At 43.1% G+C, this 21,107-nt stretch overlaps 1 protein-coding gene across 7 annotated transcripts in view; it reads right to left on the reverse strand.

Annotated features, from left to right (window-relative positions):
• Positions 1–21,107, reverse strand: part of ASH1L (ASH1 like histone lysine methyltransferase) — a 236,081-nt gene that overhangs the window by 35,321 nt on the left and 179,653 nt on the right. For all 7 annotated transcript variants that reach the window (XM_062192443.1, XM_062192444.1, XM_062192440.1 and 4 more), the window contains 3 exons: positions 14,938–15,011; positions 13,476–13,521; positions 13,256–13,364 (listed from right to left, as the gene is read on the reverse strand). In XM_062192443.1, the coding sequence (XP_062048427.1) occupies positions 13,256–13,364; positions 13,476–13,521; positions 14,938–15,011 (229 nt within the window). The remainder of the gene's footprint in view (positions 1–13,255; positions 13,365–13,475; positions 13,522–14,937; positions 15,012–21,107) is intronic.

A 21,107-nucleotide genomic window follows, 5' to 3' on the forward strand; every position in this document is an offset into this window, starting at 1 on the left:
GAGGTTTAGCCTATTGAGCTGCAGCGCCAGCCGAACAAGTACTTTTAAGTGGCTACTTAACTCACTGCTCTATAACACCTGCTCCCACCTAGACTTTAAATGGTAAAATACAAAAATTATCATTTTTAAAAAATTTTTATTTTATTTATTTATTTATTTATTTTTTGTCAGGCAGAGTGGACAGTAAGAGAGAGAGAGAAAGGTCTTCCTTTTGCTATTGGTTCACCCTCCAATGGCCACCGTGGCCGGTGCGCTGTGGCTGGCGCACTGCGCTGATCCCAAGGCAGGAGCCAGGTGCTCCTCCTGGTCTCCCGTGTGGGTGCAGGGCCCAAGGACTTGGGCCATCCTCCACTGCACTCCTGGGCCATAGCAAAGAGCTGGCCTGGAAGAGGGGCAACCGGGACAGAATCCGGCGCTCTGACCGGGACTAGAACCTGGTGTGCCGGCGCCGCAAGGCGGAGGATTAGCCTATTGAGCCGTGGCGCTGGCCATCTTTTTTTTTTTTTTTTTTTTAATTTTTATTTATTTATTTGACAGGTAGAATTACAGACAGTGAGAGAGAGAGAGACAGAAATGAAAGGTCTTCCATTGGTTCATTGCCCAAATGGCCGCTACGGCCAGAACTACGCCAGTCCGAAGCCAGGAGCCAGGCGCTTCCTCCTGGTCTCCCGTGCAGGTGCAGGGGCCCAAGGACTTGGGCCATCCTCCACTGCCTTCCTGGGCCACAGCAGAGAGCTGGACAGGAAGAGGAGCAACCGGGACTAGAACCCAATGCCCATATGGGATGCCAGAGCCGCAGGTGGAGGATTAACCAAGTGAGCCACAGCGCTGGCCCCAAAAATTATCATCTTAAACATCATTTTAAAAATTTTTACTTACTTGAAAGGCTGAAACACATAAAGATATACACACAGACACATACACACAGATGTCCTATCTGCTGGTTCACACCCCCAAATGCCTGTAACAGCAGGCCTGGGCCAGGCAATGCTAGAAGCTGGGAACTCAGCTGAGTCTCCTATGGGGGTGGCAGGGATCCAAGTTATCACCTGCTGCCTGCTAGGGTGTATACTAGCAGGAAGCTGCAATCAGCAGTAGAGCCAGGGCTGAACCCAGGCACTCCAACATGGGATGCACAGGTGTCCCAACTGGAGTCTTAATTCTAGACCTAATGCCTGCTCCTTACCCTATCATATGTACATGGTTCAGTGGTAATAAGTATATTCATTGGCTGGCGCTGCGGCTCACTAGGCTAATCCTCCGCCTTGCGGCGCTGGCACACCAGGTTCTAGTCCCGGTCGGGGCACTGATCCTGTCCCGGTTGCCCCTCTTCCAGGCCAGCTCTCTGCTGTGGCCAGGGAGTGCAGTGGAGGATGGCCCAAGTGCTTGGGCCCTGCACCCCATGGGAGACCAGGAGAAGCACCTGGCTCCTGGCTTCGGATCAGCGTGGTGTGCCGGCTGCAGCGTGCTGGCTGTAGCGGCCATTGGAGGGTGAACCAACGGCAAAAGGAAGACCTTTCTCTCTGTCTCTCTCTCACTGTCCACTCTGCCTGTCAAAAATTTAAAAAAAAAAAAAAGTATATTCATTGTTGTTTTATAGGAATTTTAATATTTCATTACTGAAAACTACATCATTTGTTTTTTTGTTAAGATTTATTTATTTATTTATTTGAAAGGCAGAAATACAGAGAGAAGGACAGAGAGAGAGAGAGAGAGAGAGAGATCCTTCATCTGCTGGTTCACTCCTGATATGGTTGCAATGGCCAGGGCTAGGCCAGGCCAAAGCCAGGAGCAAGGAGCTTGTTCTGGGCCTCTCACATGGGTGCAAGGACCCAAGAACTTGGGCATCTTGCACTCTTCGTCCCAGGCCTTCCCAGACCATTAGCAGGGAGCTGGATTGGAAGTAGAACAGTTAGGACTCAAACCAGTGCCCATATGGGATGCCAGCACTGCAGGTGAAGGCTTAACCTAAGCTTTGGCCCCTGAAAATGATATTTCTATATTACAAGTAACATTTCTATTCTGTATGACCAGCTTAACTCACAATTACTAGTGAATTAACAAGCAACACTTTCCAAACCTAGTAAATAAATGTTGCTATATGTCTTCTATGTCTTCCCACTGCATTTTTTTTTTCAAGTTTCTAGAGCTTTAGGGAGCCATTCTGACTCAGTGTATGATTTGGAGTCCCATTTATGCTGTTAATCATGACTATAATAAAGAAGGATCAAGAAAATGGTAGCTCAAAATATCAAATTATATTTATAACCTGATTTTAAAATCTTATAAAGGAAGGATGCCGAAAGTCTGCACTTTAAACACTTCCTTTAGAGTCATCTGATTTATTCTTCAATAAAATCAAATCCTTAATATAAAGGGCAAATAACACACAGTGTCAAGGCATATAAATGAGTAGTAAACACAGAAAGTATACACTAAATTATTCTTTAATTCAAGACAATTATCTTCAATTAGAAAGAAGAAATTGCCTTATAGCAGTCAACAGCCTTATTCTTTCTTTTGATGACTTCTCTGCTATATGCACACTGCCAAACACCCCTCATGCAAACGCCCTCCTTTTTGCCTTTCTTTTAAGTTCTACCTTCCATGGCACATTTCTGGCTTGTTTCATTTAGAGTTCTTCCATTCTTATGATTTCAACTGTAATCCTGCATTCACCATACTCTACCAATGTTTTCATAGTATGTCATAATATATAAGACAATAAACTTTAGATGGATTAAAAAATTAAAAAAATAAGAATGCTCAGATGGGGCCGGCACCGTGGCTTACTTGCTTAATCCTCCACCTGCGGCGCCAGCATCCCATATGGGCATTGGGTTCTAGTGCCGGTTGCTCCTCTTCCAGTCCAGCTCTCTGCTGTGGCCCGGGAAGGCAGTGGAGGATGGACCTAAGTGCTTGGGCCCTACATCCACATGGGAGACCAGGAGGAAGCACCTGCCTCCTGGCTTCAGATCGGCGCAGCGCCGGCTGTAACGGCCATTTGGGCGATGAACCAATGGAAGGAAGACCTTTCTCTCTGTCTCTCTCACTATCTAACTCTATATGTCAAATAAATAAAATAAAAATAAAAATTAATGCTCAGGTGAGACTTTGAATTTTCTAAAATTTCTACTTGGGAATAATTAATCAAGGCTGGTAAAAATTTGTGGTTTCTATAGTTGAAGATATCCAAATAAATGCCATTTGTTTAGATAAACAAACAGGATAAATCACTAAGTTATATACAAGTAAAGCATGTTTCTACTTAAACAAAACTGTAAATTTACCAAAATGCTACAAACTGATGTGAAGTCTGATATAGTAATATAAATTGCTGTTAAATTTAGCCAGATAATCACCTTGAAAAACTAGACTTTTTTTCTCTCTAAAAATACATCCAGGGGGCTAGCATGTGGTGTAGCAGGTAAAGTCACCGACGGCAGTGCTGCCATCCCATATGGGTATTGGTTTCATTCCCAGCTGCTCCATTTCCGATGTAGCCCTGCTAATGTACTTGAGAAAGCAGCAGAGGATGGCCCAAGTCTTTGGGCCCCTGTACCCACAGGGGAGACCTGGCAGAAGTTCCTGGCTCCTGGCTTTGGCTTGGCCCAGCCCTGGCTGTTGCAGCCCTTTGGGGAGTGAACCAGCAGATGGAAGATCTCTTTTCTCTGTCTCCCCATCTCACTCTGTAATTCTTTCAAATAAATAAATAAATAAATCTTTTTTTTTTTAATGTACCTTAAGCTAGAGAGCTCTATTCCTGATAATGTAACATTTAAAGTTAAAATGTACCAGTATGAATGATTTTAACTAGCTATGGAGGTCAGATCATTCCTGGTGAAGAGAGGTGAGATGTTCATTTGAGAGAAATGAATGTACCTGCTGGAAATCATGCCAGGTCAGGACTAAATAAGTTTTGGAGGCAGGGGAACAGGACTTAAAAAGAATTTTCCATACTTTTTAGGATCAAGAATATGAGGACGTATGGCTGTCTGAAGCAAAATTAAGGATCTTAAGAGATTCTCCACTGTGGGCAAGTGGAAGTGAACACCCTTTGTCACAAAGAAGCCCAGACAGAACCTGGTAGGAAATAATTTGAGGACCTTGAGGTTTACTTAAGGGCTTATGAACACTGAGAGGACTCACTACCAGCACCATTATAAAACTAAAATGCTGCATAAAATGAATTTTAAGGCTGTGCTTGAGGTAAAGAGGAACGCTTTGCATCAGCCAATGGGTTTGACATGGATGGATGGCATACTGAAACAACAATCCATCAGATGTAGAATGTACATGAGGGCTTTGCAACAGGTGATAGAAAACTGCATGGATTTCAAACATTTTTTACATCAAAATAATCTCTTTTAATTCCACTTGTCCACGAACTTTTTCAAATACATTGGTAACTAGTATTGCTGATTCCTGGAAATTGTTTAGAGGGGAGACTGAGAAGACAGACTGGATTTCTGGGGCCAGCACCCTGGCGCAATAGGTTAATCCTCCACCAGTAGTGCCGGCATCCCATATGGGTGCCAGTTCTAGTCCTGGCTGCTCCACTTTTGATCCAGCTCTCTGCTGTAGCCTGGGAAAGCAGTAGAAGATGGCCCAAGTCCTTGGGCCCCTGAACCCCCGTGGGAGACCCGGCAGAAGCTCCTGGCTTCTGATCAGCTCAACTCTGGCCATTGTGGTCATTTGGGGAGTGAACCAACGGATAGAAGACCTCTCTCCCTCTTGCTGTCTGTAACTCTAACTCTCAAATAAAATAAATAAAATCTTAAAAAAAAAAAAGACTGGATTTCCTTCTAATTTGAGTAGCTAAGGACATAGCAGAGGTTTGAAATATAAGAAATGAAACCTTATTTTGTATATCCTCCACTCTAATAAATAAGTTATACACATATTCCACACCCCCTCATATACCCACACACTGGAAAAGAGAACAAAACAAAAATAAGCAAATTAACAAAAACTATGCAGAGCTGGAATTTTAATAAAAAATTATCTTTAGGATAAGGATAGGCTCATACAATAATAATAAAAATAATAATCTATGCAGGGGTCAGTGCTGTGGCATAGCGGATAAAGCCACTGCCTGCAGTGCTGGCATCCCATATGGACACCGGTTCGAGTCCAGGCTGCTCTACTTCCTATTCAGCTCTCTGCTATGGCCTGGGAAAGCAGTGGAAGATGGCCCAAGTCCTTGGGCCCCTGCACCCCTGTGGGAGACCCGGAAGAAGCTCCTGGCTCCTGGCTTTGGATCGGCAGAGCTCTGGCTGTCGTGGCCAACTGGGGCATGAACCAGTGGATAGAAGACCCCCCCCTCCCGCCCCGTGTAACTCTTTCAAATAAATAAATAAATTAAAAAAAAAATGGATGATTATTTAAAATAATCTATGCAAACACACAATGAAAGTCTTCTTTATAGTTTTCTGCATTTTTCAGAGTAGGTATTTCATGTCTCTAGAAATGGACTAAATTTTTATCCCTTAATAAAATTTGATTATAAAATGCCAGCCCCAGGATTCATTTTTGAAATACTTATTTGAATTAATTCTAACAACTCATTATTTGTTTTTTTTTTTTTAACATTTTATTTTTATTTTTTTGACAGAGTGGACAGTGAGAGAGAGAGAGAGAGAGAAAGGTCTTCCTCTGCCGTTGGTTCACCCTCCAATGGCGGCCGCGGCCGGTGCATGGCGCTGATCCAAAGCCAGGAGCCAGGTGCTTCTCCTGGTCATGAGGGTGCAGGACCCAAGGACTTGGGCCATCCTCCACTGCACTCCCTGGCCACAGCAGAGAGCTGGCCTGGAAGAGGGGCAACCGGGACAGAATCCGGCGCCCTGACCGGGACTAGAACCAGGTGTGCCAGAGCCGCAGGCGGAGGATTAGCCTATTGAGCCGCGGCGCAAGCCAATTATTTGTTTTAAAAGTAGTTCAGTGGAGGATGGCCCAAGTTCTTGGGCCCTGCACCCCATGGGAGACCAGGAGAAGCACCTGGCTCCTGCCATCGGAACAGCGCGGTGCGCCAGCCGCAGCGCGCCTACCGCGGCGGCCATTGGAGGGTGAACCAACGGCAAAAAGGAAGACCTTTCTCTCTGTCTCTCTCTCACTATCCACTCTGCCTGTAAAAAAAAAAAAGTAGTTCTCAATCAAGTATTTCTTGAAGTATTTGTAAATGAGTATGACTTTACATAAGAGTCTTACACAGATGTGAAAGTACATCTTGTAACTTCCTTCCATTTTCCAAACACAGAACTTTGAACACAAAGACAGGAAAGGCAAAAACCACCTTATACCCTTAGGTAATGCCATTTAAGTGAATCCTTATGTGGATTAATTTGTTATTATTTTAAGATTCATTTATTAATTTGAAAGCCAGAAATGGGGGGGGGGGGGAGAGACAGACAGACAGAGAAAGAGAGAGAGAAAGACATTCCATGTATTAGTTTATTCCTCAAATGGCTCCGACAGACAGGGTTGGTCCAGGCCAAAACTAAGACCTCAGAACTCCACTTAGTTCTCCCATATGGGTGGTAGGGGCCAAAGTTCTTGGGCCATCTTCCACTGCTTTCCTAGGTGCACTGGCAAGGAGCTTGGTAAAATATGGAGCAGCTGGATATGAACTGGTGCTCCGATACGGGATACTGCAATCATATGCAGCAGCTTAACCTGCTACACCACAATGCCAATTCCAAATTTTTTTCTAAAGATTTATTTTATTTATTTGAAAGACAGAATGACACAGACAGAGGTAGAGATCTTCCATCTGCTGCTTCACTACCCAAATGGATGCAATGGATAGGACTGGTTCAGGCTGAAGTAGGTCTCCCACATGGGTGGAAAGGACCCAAATACTCGGGCCATCTTCTGCAGCATTAGCAGGGAACTGTATCGAAAGCAGAGTAGCCAGGAGTGAAACCGATGCACCAATGTGGGATGCCAGTCAACCTGTTGTGCCACATTGCTGGTCCCATATGTGCATTAATTTTAATGTATTAAATAGGAATCCATTAAATATCTTAATTTCTCATGTATTTATGCGCATATCACCCTCACTATCATGGTACCAGGTGCAGGAGTATGTACTGATCATATTCTCATGACATAAAGTTGCCAGCACTGTATTTGATGATTCATTATTTTTTACTTAGAGCTAAGTTTTTCTTTGAAGGGCAATATGATGTGAAGGATATATGTGACACCCAGACTAGTCAAAACGATGTAAGATAATTGATGGAATTATGTAAATACCCACATTTCACATTTTGAGTACTTTAAACAATTGTTTATCCAATCACCCGTGTGGTATAGTGGAATGATGACTTTCAGATCAAACAGATGTGGATTCAAATTCTGTTTATGTTATTTCATGTTGTATAATTTGGAGCAATTAACTATCCAAAATGTAGGCTCCTTTATCTAGTTACAGTCATAGTCACAGAACTATGGTCAGGAAGAGAGGAAATAATCAGTAAGTCTGCATCTATTTAATAGTAATTTCAGGCCGGCGCCACAGCTCACTAGGCTAATCTTCCGCCTGTGGCGCCGGCACACGGGGTTCTAGTCCCAGTAGGGGCGCCGGATTCTGTCCCGGTTGTCCCTCTTCCAGGCCAGCTCTCTGCTGTGGCCTGGGAGTGCAGTGGAGGATGGACCAAGTGCTTGGGCCCTGCACCCGCATGGGAGACCAGGAGGAAGCACCTGGCTCCTGGCTTTGGATCAGCGCGGTGCGCCGGCCGCAGTGCACCAGACACAGCGCACCAGACACAGTGGCCATTGGGAGGTGAACCAACGGAAATGGAAGACCTTTCTCTCTGTCTCTCTCTCTCTCACTATCCACTCTGCATGTCAAAAAAAAAAAAAAAAAAAAGTAATTTCACAGACAATAAAATATTATGTAAAAAATAATGTTAGAATCTACAAATGCACACTCTGAAAGAACTTCTAGAATATATGATGCTGTCAAATATTAAACCAATGAAACACTTAGGAATCAAAAGTAAACTGAGGGGCTGGCATTGTGATGTAACAGGTTAAGTTGCCACCTGTGAAGCTATATGGGCTTCCCTTATGGGAACAGATTCAAGTTAATGCTGCTCTTCTTTTGATTCGGCTTCCTGCTAATGTACCTGGGAAATCAGCAGAGGATGGCCCAAGACCTTGAATCCCTGCACCTACATGGGAGACAGGGATGGAGTTTCAGGCTCCTGGTTTTGGCCTGGCTTAGCCTTAGCCATTTTGGTCATCTGAGGAGTGAACTGGTGGATGCATGATCCCCCACTCTTTCTCTAACTGCCTTTCAAACAAATAAATAAATAAGTAAATCTTAAAACAAAACTGAGATATGAATACATAAAACAGGTAAAACTGTGGGGAAATAAGTATATTTATGCATTGGCAGTGATTCGTTAAATTAACAGAATATCTTATGAGTGTCTGAAAGGCAGAGTTACAGAGAGGGAAAAGCAGAGGCAAAGAGACAGAAGTCTTCCATCTGATGGTTCACTTCCCAAATGCCACAATGGCCAGGACTGGGCCAGATGAAGCAAGGAGCTAGGAGCTTTATCCAGGTCTCCCATGTGGGTGCGGGCTTGGGTCATCTTCTGCTGTTTTCCCGGGTGTATTAGCAGGGAGCTGGATTGGAAGTGGAGTAGCCGGGTCTTGAACCGGCAACCATATGGGATGCCGGCTCTGTAGATGGTGGCTTAACTCACTGTGCCACAGCACCAGCCCACTGAGAATATATTCTAAGAGTCTAAATAAAAAGGAAATCTATATGAGAGTTTCATAGTAGTGCCATATTAAATAGCAAAACATTAACTTGAGGGAGTGGCATCACAATTAATGGGTTAAGTTGCCACTTCCAAGGCTGATATCCTGATATACTGGTTGAGTCCTGGCTCCAGTTTTTGATTCAGCTTCCTACTAATGCACCAGGGAAGGTAGTAGAAAATGGGCCAGGTACATGGGTCCTGGCTACTCATGTGAGAGATTAGATGGAGTTCCTGGCTCCAGGTTTTGGTCTGGCCCAGCCCTGGCTCTTGCAGGCATTTGGGAAGTTGAAGTAATGGTAGAATCTCTCTCTCTCTCCCTCTTCCTCTCTCCCTCCCTCCTTCTCTCTCTCTGTGCCCTTCAAATAAGTAAAAAAATAAGTCCTTAAAAAAACAAAACAAAAAAAAACAAAAACAAAAACCAAGGACTAACAGTAGAATGGCAAATTATGTCATGTTAACATGGTAGATGGTACAGCTCCTGAAATGAGCTTGTGCACCATATTGAAACATAAAAGTGTGTATTTAAAAGATTTGTGGATTAAAAAGAATCAGTACACAAAATACTATCTGTGCAGCCAGCATTGTGGCACAGAGGGTTAAGCTGCCATTTGCAATGCTGGCTTCCTATATCAGAGTGTCAGTTTGAGCCCTGACTTTTCTGCTTCTGATCCAACTCCTTGCTAACATACCTAGGAAAACAGTGGAAGATGGTCCAAATGCTTGGGTCCCTGCCACCCATGTGGGAGATCTCGATGGAGCTCTTGGCTCCTTGTTTAAGCTTGGCCTAGCCTTAGCCTGAGACTGAAGAATTAGATGGAAAATCTCTCTGTCTCTGTGATTGACTTTTTAATAAATAAATAAACTGGGGCCCGGGCCAGCGCTGTGGCGCAGTGGCGCAGTGGGTTAATGCCCTGGCCTGAAGCGCCGGCATCCCATGTGGGCGCTGGTTCGAGACCTGGCTGCTCCATTCCCCATCCAGCTTGCTGCCATGGCCTGGGAAAGCAGTAGAAGATGGCCCAGGTCCTTGGGCCCCTGCACCCGCGCGGGAGACCCAGAGGAGGCTCCTGGTTCCTGGCTTCAGATTGGTGTCGCTCCGGCTGTTGCGGCCAGTTGGGGAGTGAACCATCAGATGGAAGACCTCTCTCTCTCTCTGCCTCTCCTCTCTCTGTGTAATTCTTTAAAAAAAAAAAAAAATCTTTAAAGAAACACTATTTGTACTACCAGCCATTGCCACTACATAACACTGTATTTATGTACAATGACAAGATGTAAGTTATAGTAATGAAAGCAAGGTAAAATTTATGAAATGCCATGCCAAAGCAGGTGATGCTGAAACACTGAATCTCTCAGTCCATAGGACAGTTCACTGGACTAAAAAAGCAGTTGTCATTGGCCAAGACAACTCGCAAGAATACGAAGCAATGACGTGAAATTCACTGATTCTTTACTGCTGTAACTTTGCTAATGTTTCTAAAATCAACAGATTGTACTTCAACTACTTTGTCTTTATTAGACAATTCCATTTGGGAATATCAATGTCATTTTAAACTAAACATTCCCAAACCAATATAATAATCAAAAAACTTTTTTTTTTTTCATCTTTAAACTAATTTATGTATTTCAGATAAACGTAAGGGCAGGTATCCATCTGCTGGCTCACTCCCCAAGTTCTCATGATGGCTAGGGGCACCAAGAGAGTGGAAACTGAATCCAAGTAGGTGTAGGAAGCCTACTATATGAGCCACTACTATTGCCTCCCAGGGTCTGCATTAGCAGGAAGCTGGAATCGGGAGCTAGAGCTGGGAATTAAACCTGGGTACTCAGCTGTGGTATGTGTGTATTCTAACCAGTAGCTTCACCCTTAAGTCAAATAGTTACTCCCTAGATTCTTTTTTTTTTTTTTTTTTAATTTTTGACAGGCAGAGTGGACAGTAGAGAGAGACAGAGAGAAAGGTCTTCCTTTTGCCGTTGGTTCACCCTCCAATGGCCGCCGCGGTAGGCGCGCTGCGGCCGGCGCACCGCGCTGTTCCGATGGCAGGAGCCAGGTGCTTCTCCTGGTCTCCCATGGGGTGCAGGGCCCAAGCACTTGGGCCATCCTCCACTGCACTCCCTGGCCACAGCAGAGAGCTGGCCTGGAAGAGGGGCAACCGGGACAGGATCGGTGCCCCGACCGGGACTAGAACCCGGTGTGCCGGCTCCGCAAGGCGGAGGATTAGCCTATTGAGCCACGGCGCCGGCCTAGATTCTTTCTTTTTTTAAAAAGATTATTTTATTTTACTTCTATTTTTAATTTTTTAAAAGATTTATTTATTTATTTGAAAGTCAGAGTTACACAGAGAGAGGAGAGGCAGAGAGAGGTGGACAGAGGTGGACAGAGGCGGAGAGAGGGAGAGAGGTCTTCCATTAATGGTTCACTCCCCAGATGGCCAAAAGAGCTGGAGCTGCACGGATCTGAAGCCAGGAGCCAGGAGCTTCTTCCTGGTCTCCCGCATGGGCACAGGTGCCCAAGGACTTAGGCCATCTTCTACTGCTTTCCTGGGCCATACCAGAGAGCTGGACAGGAAGTGGAACAGCCAGGTCCCAAACTGGTGCCCATATGGGATGCCGGTGCTTTAGGCCAGGGCATTAACCCACTATGCCACAGCGCCAGCCACTCTATTTTTAATTTTTAAAGATTTATTTATTTATTTGAAAGTCAAAGTTACACGGAGAGAGAAGGAGAGGCAGAGAGAGAGAGGTCTTCCATCAATGGTTCACTCCCCAGCTGGCCTCAACGGCCGGAGTTGCGCTGATCCAAAGCCAAGGAGCCAGGAGCTTCTTCCGGGTCTCCCACACAGGTGCAGGGGCCCAAACACTTGGACCATCTTCTACTGCTTTCGCAGGCCATAGCTGAGAGCTGCTCCGGAAGTGGAGCAGCCAGGACTCGAACCAGTGCCCATATGGGATGCTGGCACTGTAGGCATTGACTTTACCCGCAACACCACAGTGCCGGCCCCAGATTTATTTTATTTCTTTGAAAGGCAGAGTCACAGAAAGAAAGAAAGGGACAGACAGAGAGAGAGGTCGTCCATCCACTGGTTCACTCCCCAAACAGTCACAATGGCGGGGGTCCAGCCAGGCTGAAGCCAGGAGCCACATTCAGATCTCCCATGAGGTATAGAGGTTCAAACACTTGGACTTTCTCCATTGCCTTCCCACGTGCATTACCAGGAAGCTGGATTGGAAGTGGAATAGCTGGGAGTTGAACTGGCACCCATATGGGATGCCAGTGTTGCAGGCGGCCATTTTACCTGCTACACCACAGTGCTGGCCCCAGATTCTTAATAACAATAAAAGTAGGCTGGCTAATCCTCTGCCTGTGGCACCGGCACCCCGGGCTCTAGTCCCGGTCGGGGTGCCAGATTCTGTCCTGGTTGCTCCTCCTCCAGTCCAGCTCTCTGATGTGGCCCGAGAGTGCAGTGGAGGATGGTCCAAGTGCTTGGGCCCTGCACCCGCATGGGAGATCAGGAGAGGCACCTGGCTCCAGACTTTGGTTCAGCACGGTATGCTGGCCCCAGCGGCCATTGTGGGGTGAACCAACGGAAAAGGAAGACCTTTCTCTCTGTCTCTCTCACTGTCCACTCTGCCTGTCAAAAAAAAAAAAAAAAAAAGAAAGTAAATGTATTTTTTTTTTTTAAAAGCCACAACTAGTCCTCAAAAACTAGGACAAATCTCTTAATGGAAATCATTAACTCCTTTCTTTTCTAGTAATATCTTAATGGTTTTCTCTATAGAGAAGAGTGTGGCCAAATGTAAGGTCAAAGGCTTGCCCCCAAATCGCAATTCTTACTTCCAAATGAGATAGATTCCACTGCTTCTATCTTTGACAATAACATTATCATCTCTCATTAGCATCACTGACTCAGTCATCACATTCATATTTCCTACATGCCAATAGTTTATCAACTAAGTTTTCCTCCCAAATTTATCAAGTGCTTGTCCATCACTTTCACTGCCATGTCTTAACTCTATAATCCTCACAATTCTCCCATAAAGATAATATTCATTTTATCACAGGGATTAAACAGCCTTCCCCAGTTTCCTTATGCAATAAGATTTAAAATGCAAGTACACAGAACTCTAAATTCCATCCTTTTTCTGATACTCTATTCTGTCCACTGATCAGGTTTTACATATCTTTGTGCATCCTCTTAAGAAAAATGAAAGAGCCTATTTAACTTTTCCATCCAAAGGAAGAGTAATATATATACCTTAAAGCCTATGCTTTAGAGCAGGGGTGGGAAACCTTTCTTCTGTCTACGGCCATTTGGATATTTGTAACATCATTCGCGGGCCATACAAAATTATCAACTTAAAAATTAGCCTGCTGTAGATTTACTGTATTTTGAGTCCTGCCTGCGGTTGCCTCAACAGGGCCTTATGTGGCACCCGCGTCGGATGTTCCCCACCCCTGCTTTAGAGGAATCAGTTTAATACAGTACCTATTGAGGCAGTCATCCACACAGCCCTTCCTGGTGTCATCATCTGGCTTCTTACAGTTACAGGTGGTAGCCTCGTAACCAGAAAGGGGTTTGACATCAACGTAGACATCTTGAGAAGACAGCAAAGAATAGTTTGTGAATATACTGGATACTTTTTCAAGTGCTAGGCTAAGAACATTGATAGTATGGAGAAAGAAAAGATCACTCCCAAGTTACTCACTTGAACGAATTTTTTTATATAGTGGGACATCTGGCTTTTTGTATAGCTAGAAGAAAAAGAGAAAAAATCTTGATATAGCATTTAACTTCAAATGCTAGACTGTGGCATCAATCACTAAAAATACATTAAGTTATCCATATGTTCATTCAACTGCTCATATGGAAATATTTACAAGACTGGGTTGAATATGACTGAGGAAAACTCTTAATGTGATTACTTTTTACACTAAAATAAAAAGTGAGACAATTAGATTCAACAGAAGAAGCATTATTAAGTAGTTTACAGAAATGCATTTTGAATTGTTTTCTTCAATACATTGTTATATAGATTTAAGTGAATAAAGGAAAACATGCATAGGGCTGATTTAGATGGACTGAGTAGGCATATGAAATTAAAAAGATGAATACCTAGGTTTTTCAAGCTAGAAATTATAGAAAAACACACTTCAAATTTCAATACAGGCAATTAGTTTAGTGAATAAAGGGAAGAAGACAGATAAGAAAAATGGAGCTTTCACATTTTAACCAAGAAGGCATTAGGGGAAAAAAAAAAAGAATGTACTAGGAGAGATAGCTAGCCCATGTTTTTTCATAGAGGACAGTATATAACAAAGAGCAGTTTAGACTAGACTGCTTATTAATTTGTTAGAATAATCCCACCATAATTTTCTCAGTCACTATGTTCAAAGTACTGTCTCTACTGATAAAAACTTTATGTAATTATCTAACATACCTATAGTCTCAGAATTTGAGAGGTCATCAGGGGAAGAGAGTGTAGAGGGGAATGGCAATTGCTCTTGGCTTTCCAAAATTAACCTTTGGTGGCACTCTGGCGAACTCAGGAACCTGTCACCTCATTTCCTTGACTACTTTTATTTTGAATGGTTGCTGTCAATATGGAGCCTGGAGGCTATAACTTAGCACAAAAATCACTGGGGGAAACTTTTCAATGAGGGGAGCAAGAGAGACAAATGGGATCTTCCTATTTGTTTATCAATACATTTAAAAAGATTTTAAAAGTACAAGTGTTAAACATTTCCCTGCTTCCTCTTGTAGAAGAATCTCTTCTGTAAGTGAAAAATAAATTCCAAACTGTTGAAGAAGCCAACAAAAACAAAGCCTGAAATTTCTTAGTGCTGCTGGCAGTGCATCTAAATTCTCCTGAGATCTGCTTCGAACAGGATTCTTACAGACCAGAATCTTTGCTACCAAAATAAAAGCCCAGAATAACAACAGAAGGTTGCCTAGGAAAGCAGGAACTCACTGCTATTTTGCAGTATGAATAAAGGCAAATAGGTCACATTAAATATGGATGTAAATTCATTTTTATTTAGTGTCTGACCTTCACAGGAACACTTGATACTTCCTAAGGTGAAACATAACGAGGAAGTAAAGAAAGAGACTTGCACACCCCACTCCTTTTACCACTAAGAATGAAACCTGGCGAAACAGGCTCTTTGTACCTGATTGTGTTTCCACTGCCAGAGGATGTCATAGGGAAGCTGGAAGTCAATTCTCTTTTGTCTTAGATACTTTCCTGAAACAAAAAACACTATCAATTTCAAAACCTATTCTGACATGTACTCGAACAAAAGGATCAGAGAGCCATAATATCTAATATGCACTAACTAGAAAAAAAGATTAAATTCTTATACTTTATGGGATTTTCTATCACCAGTTTTTAACTTTTGCTATTTTTCTCTACCATAATCCTTATGATATGCTAAATATACATTTTAATTTTATAGTACTCTCTATAAGACCATTAACAGGGAAATTTCTACTAAAAATATAGGTCTTTATAAAAGATAACCAAATACCAGGAATTTTTTTGATTATTAAAATTACTAATACTAATAAAGTATCTGACACTTGCTCGCCTTCATTTTCACACATAATCTAAGGCTGAATAAAAAGTATTTGCAATTAAATAACTTAAGCATTTTTCCACGCAAATTTATATTTACATTTTTCCTAGTAATTGAAATATTAATTATAAAAGAAATTCTTACTTATTTTTATATTGTTTGAAAACGTTGAGAGACAAAAATTTCCCATCCCTTGGTTCACTTCCCAAATGTCTGCAATAGCCAGGTTTGGGCTGGCCTGAAGTCAGGAGCCAGGAACTCCATCCAAGTTGGAGCTAACTACTTCAGTCATTATCTGTTATTCCCTGGTGCACATGAACAGGAAGCTGGATTTGAACTAGGAGCTGGAAAATGAACTAGGCACTGATAAGGGATGTGGGCATCCCAAGAGGCATCTTAATTGCAACAAACAACTGTATCAGTATCACCTGTAAAAGCCAACGTCAAATCCCCCTAACTTAAAAAGGCTTTTCCAACTTCCATATCCCATAAGACCACTGCTACATTGCTCAACTCTTGTAGGATTGTACTTTTCTTTTTCTTAGTTATTTGATTATCTGTTCTTTTCTTTTTTTTCCTTTTTTTTTTCAGAAAGAGACAGAGAGAAAGGTCTTCCTTTTTCCGTTGGTTCACCCCCCAAATGGCCATTGCGGCCGCGTGCTGCTCCAATCTGAAGCCAGGAGCCAGGTGCTTCCTCCTGATCTCCCATGCAGGTACAGGGACCAAGCAATTGGGCCATCCTCCACTGCCTCCCCGGGCCACAGCAGAAAGCTGGACCAGAAGAGGAGAAACCAGGACAGAATCCAGTGCCCCAACCGGGACTAGAACCCGGGGTGCTGGCGCCGCAGGTGGAGGATTAGGCAAGTGAGCCGTGGCGCCAGCCTGATTATCTGTTCTATCACTTGTCTCTAGACCACCATTTTTCAAAGTGTGTTCTGATCAGATAAACCAAGGTTAAAACTATTTTAATGTGATATAGATGTTATATGCCTTTTTCATTATGGTGACATTTTCATAATGGTAGATAAAACCACTGGCACTGTACCATGAGTCAAAGCAGTGGTACAAAAAAGTACCGGCAGTCACTGCATTCTTCCCTTCCACATACTAACACAACAGCAAAGCCAGCATCATTTAAGAATCCTCTTGATGAAGAGGTTAAATATTAAATCTTGACCCACAAAACAAGATTTTTAACATTCTGCATGGCACAATGAAGTAAAAACATAAAGCTTTTCTGCTGCATGATGAAGTCCAATGGTTGTCTCAGGGAAAGATGCTTATGTGAATATCTGAATGGCCAGCTCAACTAAATGATTTTTTTTTTCATGAATCACAATGATTGAGTTCTTAAAATAAGCAATATGAGAAAAAATAAATTATATAAGCAAAATGAACTGATCATGTCAAGAAATACGACTAACAGTATTTATTACCAATAGTAAAAACAGTATATTAAATGAAAACTGAGGTTTAGGAAAATTGGTATTCACTACTGTTAGCTTTTCAATTTCTCAGCATTTAGAATTCTCTGAAGAAATCACTGGAGATATCAACCAATATAAATATTTCTGGAGATATATAGAGAATGGAAGAGCTACATAATTTAGTGAGTCAATATTTTTCAATGACCACTGGATAAAGCAATATAATCACACTTAGGAAAAAGATTTACTCAAATTGCAAGAGATTAGGGGCTGTGCATATGTGGGTTTAGCTGCCACATATGACACCAGCATTCCATGCTGGTTCAAGACTCAGCAGCTCCACTTTTGTCCCACTTCCTGCTAATGCACCTGGGAAGATAGGGGATGATGGCCCAAATGTTTGGGCCTCTGCCACCCACATGGGAGACCTGGATGGAGTTCCTGGCTCCTGGTTCAGCCCTGGCTGTTGCGATCATTTTGGGAGTAAACTAGTGGACTGAATAGCTCTCACTTTTATTCTGCCTCTTAAATGAATGAATAAATAAATATATCAGTCAATCTTTTTAAATGGATTTCAAAATAATTAACAGGGGTTGGCGATGTGGCATAGTGGGTAAAACCATTGCCTGCAGTGCCAGAATCCCATATGAGTGCCAGTTCAGATCCTGGCTACTCCACTTTTGATGCAGCTCCCTGCTATTGCCTGGGAAAGCAGTGAAGGGTGTCCCTTGTCCTTGGGTCCCTGCACCCACGTGGGAGAACCAGAAGAAGGTCCTGCCTTTGGATTGGCTCAGTTACAGCTATTGTGGCCATTTGGGGAGTGAACCAGTGGATGGAAGACTCCTCTCTCTCTCTCTCTCTGTCTCTCTCTCTGTAACTCTTCCTTTCAAACAAATAAATCTTAAAACAATTAACAAAAACTCATTGATTTCAGACTCATCACAATTAACTTTAAGAAACAATCACATTTATGCTGTTGGCACAGTATCAAAAAGAATATACATAATTATAAAAATTGTTACTAAAATATTCTAACTAGTTATCTGTGCAAGGTCAGATTTCTTCATCTACTTAAATTAAAAAAAATCACCAAAGACTAAATGCTGGGGGGCAGGGAGGCTGGTACTATGGGTTAAGCCACCATCCCATATGAGTTTCCACATAAGAGCCAGTTCAAGTCCTGGCTGCTCCACTTCTGACCCAACTCCTTGCTAAGGTGCCTAGGAAAGCAGTGGAAGATGACACAAGTGCTTGGGCCCCTGCCAGCCACGTGGAATACCAAGACGGAATTCCAGGCTCTTTGGCCTGGCTCAACCCTAGCTGTTGCGGCCACTTTGGTAGTAAACCAGTGGTTGGAAGATATCTGTCTCTCTGTAACTCTAGCTTTCAAATACACAAATCGGGGGGGGGGGGGGACCTCTCTATCTGTGGGTGCAACCAACTGTGGATACAAAATATTAAACAAAAGACTGAAGGTAAAAACATTAGAAAATCCAGCTGTCTTCTATTAAGCCAGACATTAAAGAGATTCACATACAGTCTTGCTTCTCACTAAATGTTTTTGGTAAAAAACATGATCAATGTTAACATATAATAAATAATGATTTTACTAATTGGGCAAAACTGATTATAATGTAGCATGGAGTACACGTGTATCTAGGGAGAAATCACATATGGAGGTAAAGCAGTGTAACAGGATTTTGTGGTTACAGATGATATTAGAATAGAGTTCATCTGTTGACAAGAAATCAACACTGAATGTAGGGCTATGAAGTATGTATGAAAAATGGAAAAAAAGGTCATTGTGTGTTAAAGAATAAAATGTTATATAGCTACTAAAGAGAAACATATATTCACAAGGAAATATAATATGTTCTATAAGTTGTAGAACCATATTACAGTGCGGTCTTATTTTTGTTATTAAACCAATTTTTGAAATATCAAGGAGTTATACACAGTGGGACCAACTTGGAAAGGGTAGGAAGAAACTTTCTACTCAGGTGATGGTAAAGTTATTGAGAAGAGTTTGGAACTCCAAACTCAGCAAATATGTAAGTTCATGCAAAATGGAATGTAAAGATAAAAATAGAAAATGTAAATTTTATTTCTTAACATAAGCTTCATCAAGTTCAAGACACTTACTTAAGTGATACCGGCCATTTACTCTATCCCTGAAGAACTGAGGGTCCTGGAAATTTTTTTTTAAAGATTTATTTATTGCCAGCGCTGTGGCTCAGAAGGCTAATCCTCCGCCTTGCAGCGCGGGCACACCAGGTTCTAGTCCCGGTCGGGGTGCCGGATTCTGTCCCGGTTGCCCCTCTTTCCAGGCCAGCTTTTTGCTGTGGACCGGGAGTGCAGTGGAGGATGGCCCAAGTGCGTGGGCCCTGCACCCCATGGGAGACCAGGAGAAGCACCTGGCTCCTGCCTTCGGATCAGCGTGGTGCGCCAGCCGCAGCGGCCACTGGAGGGTGAACCAACGGCAAAGGAAGACCTTTCTCTCTGTTTCTCTCTATCCACTCTGCCTCTCAAAAAAAAAAAAAAAAAAAAAAGTTTATTATATATTTAATTTTTTTTTTTTTAACTTTTGACAGGCAGAGTGGACAGTGAGAGAGAGAGACAGAGAGAAAGGTCTTCCTTTGCCGTTGATTCACCCTTCAATGGCTGCCACGGCCAGTGCGCTGTGGCCGGCGCACTGCGCTGATCCGAAGCCAGGAGCCAGGTGCTTCTCCTGGTCTCCCATGGGGTGCAGGGCCCAAGCACTTGGGCCATCCTCCACTGCACTCCCTGGCCACAGCAGAGAGCTGGCCTGGAAGAGGGGCAACTGGGACAGAATCCGGCGTCCTGAGCGGGACTAGAACCTGGTGTGCTGGTGCCGCTAGGCGGAGGATTAGCCTGTTAGCCATGGCACCGGCCAAAGATTTATTTATTTGAAAGGAGAGTTACAGAGAGGCAGGGGCAGAGGCAGAGGCAGAGGCAGAGAGAGAGGTCTTCCAACTGCTGGTTCACTCCCCAACTGGGTGCAACAGCTGGAGCTGTGCCGATTTGAAGCTAGCAGTCAGAAGCCTCCTCCGTGTCTCTCACACAGGTGCAGGGGCCCAAGGGCTTGGGTCATCTTTCATTGCTTTCCCAGGCCACAGCAGAGCGCTGGATCGGAAGTGGAGCAGCTGGGACTTGGACTTGAAGCCCATATGGGATGCCAACACTGCAGGCGGTAGCTTTACACGTGCCTGGAAATTTAACTGTTAGTGAAATCATTTTCTGCATTATTAACTGAAGAAAAATGGGTGCCCTTTAAAGATTTTTTTAAAGACTATAAAACAAAAAGTCAGAAGGAGCCAAAACCGGTGTAAGGTGGCTGCCCAATGGTAACTTGAAATCACCCTTTATCATGAGGAAAGAGGAGGAAGAGTGTTGTCACAGTATGGAACTCTGTGATGAAGCTGTCTTGGGTATTTTTCTGCTAAAGCACTAGCTAACTCTCTCAAAACACTCTCATAAGCACATGTTATCGTTCCTTCAGTCTCCAGAAAGTCAATAGGCAGATATGCCTTAAACATCACAAAAACATTGTTGCCATGACCTTTGCCACTGAACAGTAGTGCGCTTTTGTTTTGATTGGACCACTTTCATTTCTGGGTAGCTGTTGTTTTGATTGTGCTCTGTCCTCAGGACCATGCTGGTAAAACCATGTTTTACCTCCTATCCCAATTTTTTTGAAGAAATGCTTCAGGATCTGAGCTCACTGAGAGGTCTGTGGTATTGGCTATGGTCTCAACTGTTAAATTTTTGTCCTCTTCAGCTAAGCAACGAGTAAATTACTTTTTCCTGGAAAATTACTATAGATTGCCTGCACTGTGGAGTTCTTTTTTCTTTTTCTTTTTTTAAAAAGATTTATTTACTTATTTGAAAGTCAGAGTTACAGAGAGGCAGAGGCTAAGAGATAGAGGTCTTCTATCCACTGGTTCACTACCCAAATGGCTGCAATGGCTGGAGCTGGGCCAATCTGAAGCCAGGAGCCAGGAGCTTCTTCCGGGTCTCCCATGCAGGTGCAGGGGTCCAAGGACTTGGGCCATCTACTACTGCTTTCCAAGGTCAAGCAGAAAGCTGGATCGAAAGTGGAGCAGTCAGGACTCAAACTGGCACCCATATAGGATGCCAGCACTGCAGGTGGCAGCTTTACCTGCTACGCCATAGTGCTGGCCCCTGGAGTTCATCTTTAACACCATCGTGTATCTATTATAAAATTAATAAAATGCTGCTCTGCTTGAGGCATTTTCTCCATAAACTTTTATTTATTTATTTATTAAAGATTTGATTTATTTGAAAGGAAGAATGACA

Source organism: Lepus europaeus, chromosome 5 (assembly GCF_033115175.1).
Source record: "Lepus europaeus isolate LE1 chromosome 5, mLepTim1.pri, whole genome shotgun sequence".
Lineage (NCBI taxonomy): Eukaryota > Metazoa > Chordata > Mammalia > Lagomorpha > Leporidae > Lepus > Lepus europaeus.